This window comes from Rhynchophorus ferrugineus, unplaced genomic scaffold (genome assembly GCF_030347505.1).
Source record: "Rhynchophorus ferrugineus isolate W39M unplaced genomic scaffold, kcgeb_rfMv2 rfM2, whole genome shotgun sequence".
In the NCBI taxonomy this organism is placed as follows: domain Eukaryota; kingdom Metazoa; phylum Arthropoda; class Insecta; order Coleoptera; family Curculionidae; genus Rhynchophorus; species Rhynchophorus ferrugineus.
Genome location: NW_027472581.1, coordinates 14,216,999 through 14,224,828, shown reverse-complemented (window position 1 = coordinate 14,224,828; position 7,830 = coordinate 14,216,999). Strand labels below are relative to the sequence as shown.

The following is a 7,830-nucleotide window of genomic DNA, read 5'->3' as shown; positions in this document are numbered from 1 at the left end:
CATCCTGGTTATTGCTACCATTATCATCGTTTTTTATTGATATTATCAATACCATCCTTTATCAGTATTTGTCGATACATTTAGATGATAGATTACATGATTTAGAAGATGCTAAATTTTATTGATGATTATTGATTGTTTGTGATTTATTGATTTGATATATGATTAATAATTAATTACCCGTACATTTAGATGCCAGTATATTAACTGTCAGTACTATTATATTTCAATATTACCTGACATTAGTATCTATCGCAATAGTCACCGATCCCTGTTATGTTTCACATATATTTTAATTTAACCCTTGCCATTGAAAATTGCTTGCTCAGGTACGTTTTCATTATCTTCTCAGAACTATCACCCGACCACCTCGACATCAAGATCTCACACGCTTATTTGCTTTATTTATTGTGCCATACAACTACAAAAGGTAGGAAAGTATGAAGGATGAACTGTTGTAGTTTGAATGGGATGTTCTGCTGCACCCGCTGTACTCACCAGACATGGCGCTTTCTGATTACTATTTATTTAGATCGATGCAGCATGGCTTATATATGTTATTATATATTATTTTATAAATAATTCACAGATTTTAATGTTTAAATATTTGAATTTGAAGCTTTTTAAATAAGAACGGATCGTTATTGAAATAGAATGAACAAACTAGGTCTGCAGTTTATTTTCCTTCTCTATTCTGCGCCATAGCAATCTGACTCAGAATAAATCACTGTGTTGTCCAACTATTAACTTAACTTAAGCTTAAACTTAAGCTTAACTTAAGCTATTTTTTCTATTAATCTATCACATCCCTCTACGTGAATATGTTATGGAAGTATCCTCTGATAATGAATGCTACGCTGACTTATTTCCTGCTTCACTTTTCTCATATTGAGGTCTAGATAAATGTACGTGTTGCTCGTACTTTGAGGAATGTTGAGCATGTTCCTTAAAGCTTTGCTCTGGACCCTGTTGTTGTTATCGTGTATTGTGTTATGTATGTTGAATGCCGCATGTCCAGATTGGATTGATAATGGCCCGTACACCATTATTTTGCTCTCATAGCTTAAGTGGCAGTGGCAGTATTTTTCTTCTTGTTCTTGTCGTATGTTTTTGTTATATAATTTTCTCAACAGGTTTGTTTCAGGTTACTCTTCTTAGTATGTAAGTAACATGATTGGACTTGGTTTGATTTGCCCTTATTGTCCACTGGTTAAACCATTTCTCCATTTTATTTCGATGACATTGGACTTGGAACCAAGCAGTTTTTTTGGTCAGAACGAAGAGGCAAACTCATCAGCGTAGATCGCAGTCATTAGGTCCTCACTAGTTAGAAGGTTCGTAGTATAAATCAGGAACAACACCTATTTCTTCAAAAACAGAATATTCATCATTACACTTAATAGTGAAGCTCGTTCGATTGAGGTACGATGAGAGTATGTAGTAATATATATGTGGGAACAGCTTTTTTAGTTTGTGTACCATTCCATCATGCCAGACTTGGTCAAAAGCTTGACTTGTGTCCAAAAAGTCAGCAGACTAAAACAGTCAATTTTCCAGCCATTTACTGATGATTTTCTACAATGCAATGATCTTGTTGGATTGTTCCGTGAACCCCTCTGGATCCAAATTAGTGACCAAATGGGTCTATTCGAGGTCCTATCCTGTGGGGTTTGTTTGGTTTTAGCAAAATTACATCTTGGGCCATATTCTATTATCCTGAGAAATGTGAGAGCTTAAAGCAGGCATTGAATATTTTAACTAGAATCATGAGCTTCCCTTGTGTGGTAGATATTTCAAAATAGTTGCGTCAACAAGATCGTAACTTGGTGCTTTTCGTTCCTTGAGAATTCCCATTTCTCTCAGAACACCTTTAGGGTGCACGCTTTTCAACGATAAACACATTTGTAGAGGTGATTTAAGATACTCCTTTATATCGGTTGTGTACCCTGGTCACTCGGAGAGTGGTTGTAATATATTACTTAGATAGTCAGCAAAGGTACTGGCTTTCTCCTTATTTTATATTTTAACTAGCGACCCGCCCCGGCTTCGCACGGGTGCAATGCTGATACTAAATTAAATACACTACAGAAAAAATATGAACGTTGTATATAAAAACATAGCGGCCCGCTCCGACTTTGCACGGGCATAAAATATATATGCCTATGTCACTCAATGAAAACATGATTAAAATCGATCCAGTATTTTTGGTTCATTCATTACTGCCCTTGGCCTGCACGCATTAAATTTGGAGTAAAACAATTCCTCTTCCCCTTACTTACTATGAAGATTTCCTGCTATCTTTGGAATATCTAAATTCGTACAATTTTTATTACATTTTTAAACGCAAATTTTAAATTTCTAATATCTCCGAAAATATTTGTTTAATTTACATGCTGTAAGGAACCATATTGATCTATATTAATTGCACACTGTATTTAAGGTACTTAATTCGATAAGGATTAATGCCGTATTGCTTAAAATAGCTTCGTAAATAAGCCATTTTCTCACGTAAAAAGTAAACAATAAAAATGGTTAATGTGGGTTATCCCTAAAAGATAAACATATACCATCGCGGACTTTTTTGTAGACCTTTTTATGGTGTACAATACTGTAGTACATTAATTTGATCTAACTCGTAGGGTTAGGCAGCGTTTTTGCTAATTGCTAAATAAGCCTAAAAAAATAGGTTAATTTACGACATCACGTTAGAAACCTCTAAAATTAGCAATGTTGCCTTAGTATATTATGCATGTATTATACATATAAACCTTCCTCTTGAATCACTCTATCTATGGAAAAAAACCGCATCAAAATCCGTTGCGTAGTTTTAAAGATTTAAGCGCACATAGGGATATAGGGACAGAAAATGCGACTTTGTTTTATACTATGTAATGATATATTGTTCCTAATAGGAGTTATTTGAACACGCTTCTTGAACATTGTAACGCTTCTTCATGGTCTTAATTGATTTATACGGCGAAAAACCGTGTCTACTGCCGGCGTCATTGCCGACAGATAGTTCTTAAGGTCGTTGTTTGTAAAAATCTCCATAAAGCGCTTCAATTATTTCGAACAATTATTAAATAAGTTATTCGCTGGAGGTATCAAGTGGAATGCCAAATCATTTCTTTTCTTTTATACATACCTTGGTATTCTTAAGGCATATAATATGGTTCCTAGGGGGTTCCTTTATTTTTATTTGTAGTACTAAAGTTCTTTCTTTTTAATTCAATACAATATGGCACGGATTTGGCGTGATCTAAATGATCTGGTTACATTTCAGCTTTATCAATTGGACGTCCTACTCAATCGCGTAGCTTGCCATGGTAGTTTCGCATCAGTGTTTGACATAGACAGCATGGATTTATGCTAATTAAATAACTTCATGTAAGATTCTTCGAAACAATTATTATAAGACGAGTTAACCGCTGTTGTAAAGTACGTCGTTTTACCATTATTCTCAAAATAGTAAAAAGAAGTGGCTGGTCTTAAGTTAAACTAAAATGAAAATTAAATTATAATCGCATGGTTTTTCCTGGATGGTTTATCTGGACTATATGGTGAATACATTAAAACATAAATCGTCTGTGCTTTTCCAAGCAGCTGTTAATGCACTTCATCAATTCCAGTGCAATGGACTTTTCTACTGGCCACTATGGCTCCACTTCCACGTCCACGTTCCTTCTTAACAACAAAGGAACCAAGAGCCTTTTGTGCAACCTCCAAACCTCTGCGAAAACCCAACAATAATTATTATTCTTCTAAAGGAAGTTAGCCTTATCCCGTATATTTAACAACACCCACACCCTAACCGAAAACCCGTTGTAGTCATATCGATATGCCCGTCATCTTTCTGAACATCTAGCTCTCCACATCTTAAGGTATACCCTAATCCAAAAGCAAAAAAAAGGCATATTATTCAACATACTCGTTTTCTTAACTTTTAAAATCCAAAGGAATATTTATAATTTCTATTTTTAATCCATAGTCGGCCTTTAACACTCATCTAAATGATATAATAACACATTTTTGAAGAATATTTTGTTTCAATTTGACATTCATTCGTCCCTTTTTGAAATCACTTTTTCAGAAAACATTTTCATTCTATCTTCGTGTTAAACATGTGACAGTTATTATGTTGCTGATATTAGACGTCGTTGAATTATATTCATTAAATTCTTTAGAATTTGGATTTAAGACCTCTTTTAATATTTCAATGTAGCTGGAAGTAATTAAATTTATTGATACAGTTTACCTATCGTTATACCATTTAATCATAATCAATCTATAATAATTTTTATCTATGAAAAACTTTGATCGATTAAATGATGATTATTCTTCATTTAATTGATGAGACACCCGGTTCGGTTTTTAACACAGTTTAGAGCATTTTTAACCACAATACTGTTTCTGAAACGAGAATTATTGAAAAAATTAAATGATAATTATGATAATTAAATGCAATATTTATATTATGCATCTTAAACTTATTCTGAGCACTGCAATAATATGTGTATTTATATTATCTAATATGATATATTATACAACCCTATATTTTACAATAAAACATTTGTATAGTGGATCGTATTACTCATAATTAAATTTACTTCTCATACTTCCTATTATTGAATTAAGGGAATTAGAGCAAACTCTATTTATATAACGCATAATAAATGATAACCCTTTCGAAAGAATGTGGTGGATTATTATATAATATTCTTGAAACGAACTAGACTATGAATTCAGTAGAAAAATTGTTATTGTTGTGGCAATACATGGTTTTTAAGTAAGACAATTTGCTGGAAACTTTATTTTTCAGTGTAATTCTGTGCAAATTGCTTCAGTATTGATTTGTAAACCAGAAATTGTAGGAAAATTGCATGAATTCAAACATAATGAAATACAAAACAAAATATATTACTATAAAAAGGTATACATATGTTACAAGTAATTATATACATAATTAAATAGCTAAATACAAAACACATAACATAAAATCCAGTTACACATAGAATAATCTCCAACATTCATCAGATCAAATTTACTTCTAGCACTTGACATTGTTAGCTGAATACACAATTTACTCTATACGATAATCAAGAATATCTAACATAATCAAGAATATCTAACTTGAATAATGGACTGTAACTGTTGCACATATGCCTAATTTTACAATAAAAGTCCCAACATATTCTTTACAAAAATATTCAAGAGTATTTTGGCAACTAATGTTTTATGTTTTATTGTTACACTTTAAGTCTTCTAAATATTTTAAGCAGGCACATACTGTTGAAAAGTAAAGTTGTCTTTATCTCATTATATTTGAAATAAATAGTAAATTTGAAATTTCTGAAAAAAATTAATTGGAATCATCACAGCCTCTTGTCACATTTTTGTGTCAGCCTTTAGTAACAGTCTGTATTTTTGAGCACTTTACATATTATAGTATAAATATAAAAGTTGTTCCCTAGTATAAATATAAAAGTTGTTCCCTAGTTTACAAAATAGTTCTCATAAACCATAAAAAACATGGATAAAGACAACCCACATAAGACTTCTTTTTAATTTTAAAAAAACTTTAGATTTAATTTGATTGTACCAATCATAATGGCAAGGTTTTATATATCAATTAATCTTACATATACAGAAAATACTATGAAACTTATCCAACTACTATTAATACTTTTGCCTTGAAATTATCGTGAATTCGGGAATAAACTATCATAAGTTGGCGGTAAATCTTTTTCCTCATCGATCTGTACCGTTGGTTGAGAAGTAAGTGAAGGTTCAGCTAAACGAGCACCAGTCTGTTCATTCATCTCCATAACTCGAGACTGAAAAAATGATTTGATGATGTTAGATTATGTTACTCTACAAAAAACCTATCTATATCATTAGCAGAAAAATCAAAGTGTATACTGGTTTTCCATGTTTAAGAAAATAGATCAACATATAATTTTATTACCTTAGTACAGTGTCAATAATTACTTTATATTTATACTTACATTTCGATTATCTTGGCTTGTAGGATGTGCAAAATTATCAGCCCAACAGCAGCTTTTATGCTTCTTCGTTGCCCACATTAATAAAATAAATATAACAAAAATTAGTGCTAATACGGAAATTGAACCAATTACAATTGTATTGCCTACTGAACCAGAACTATTCATCTAAAAACATTTACAATCTAACATTATAAAACTAAAAAAGATAATAATAATAACATACAGGTTCCACAGTCTCCTCATCAACACAACCATAGTAAGGACAATTGAAAATACCATCATAGAAGTAGAGCTTGTTAATGCATACTCTTTCATCCTCATCACAACTATTTAATATTGCATTTTTAGATGGATGAGAACATGCTAAAAAAATTAATTATAAAAATAGCAATTACAAATTCACCACTTACCTTTATAAGATGTAAACGCTACAGTAAACTCTGTTCTTTCATCTAACTCTAAAGGATTCCTGTGAATAAAAATTGTAACATCTAAACCATCTGCAGAACTTATTAGGGAATTATTGTAACTGATTAAAGATCTGTCATATTTCGTATTCATTATTTCAACGGCACTTAATTGTCCACAATAACGACGGGTAAACTGGTTTCTAACACGAAGTTCAATGTAATCCATACATTCACCACTATTATATTGACGCAAGTTCATGTTTTGAATTACTGCCAAAACACCTCCTTTTGAATAACCAGAATGCACTTCAAATTTGCATGTATGGTTGTAATTCCAATGAATAGAATGACCATTAATAGATCTGCCTTGATCAACAATCAATGCTTCATACTTGACCTTTCTAGTTGTAATTGGAGAACAAAGCTTTGTACTTTCTATAGACACTAAAATAAATACGTTTTCTTAATATAATTACCATAAGTCCAAATATTAATTATTTACATTTTACATAGTCTTGTCTGGACACATCAGCAAATCCTAAAATTAAAATAACCAAGAGAATTATTTTAATACTGAAAAATTTTATACGGTACATTTTCAGTTAAATAATATGATAATAAAAATCAAATTTATCATTTTCATGCCATACAAGTTTGTTTACTAAGAATTGGCAATTTAGATATATTCACACATAAAATATAGAGTTAACTTTACTCAAAAAACTCTCGCGACGTCCAATATCTAGATGTCTCTACTTTCAACTTGTTACTTGTTTTAATCGCTACCCTAAAAGCACAGAAAGCATTTAATTAATTTGTGTTATTTCTATGCGTTGTTCTTTATTTAGTTTAGAGGTTAATTTTTGGTCATTAGCTGATTAGTATAGTATTAGTCGATAGTATAGAATAATCTACTATTGACTTCTTGCTTCCAGTATATTATTTTATATCTTATAGATGTCTATTATTAGTTCTATTTTATAGATGAAATAATATTTTATATATCTTTACTTTTGCAGATTATTTTTAATTTTCTATTTTTATTGAAAATTTTCACAATTTTTACTTTTTAATTGAACCCAATTAAACAACGAAACGTGACGTCAGGGCTGGTACGTGCTGCACCTTTAAGGCAAACGTTATCAAAGACCAACTAAATGCAGCTAAATAGTTTCCTTACAGGAGCCTATAATGAAAATTTATACTAACCGAATATATTAGTATTATTAGAATTTATAATTGAATGGATGAATATATCCCCATCTAGATCTTGGACGTAGCGAAATATTTCATCTACTGAGTTTTCTCTCTATGAATATATTTGACAGATCAATATGAGTAATCAAAAATTTGTGAAGTTATGTACATCGTCTAGATCAATTACATGTCGCTACAGATCACAAAATAAATAGTAT

General features: G+C 31.1%; 1 protein-coding gene across 1 annotated transcript; it reads right to left on the bottom strand.

Moving 5' to 3' along the window:
• Window positions 1-4,896: 4,896 nt before the first annotated feature.
• LOC143191946 (uncharacterized) lies at window positions 4,897-7,221 on the bottom strand. Its single transcript, XM_076397386.1, has 8 exons — window positions 7,213-7,221; window positions 7,131-7,167; window positions 6,918-6,953; window positions 6,416-6,859; window positions 6,229-6,368; window positions 6,006-6,170; window positions 5,144-5,834; window positions 4,897-5,085 (listed from the first exon to the last, which is right to left on the bottom strand). The coding sequence occupies exons 1-7, from the start codon at window positions 7,219-7,221 to the stop codon at window positions 5,697-5,699; spliced, it is 969 nt and encodes a 322-aa protein (XP_076253501.1). The 3' UTR covers window positions 4,897-5,085; window positions 5,144-5,696.
• Window positions 7,222-7,830: the final 609 nt, after the last annotated feature.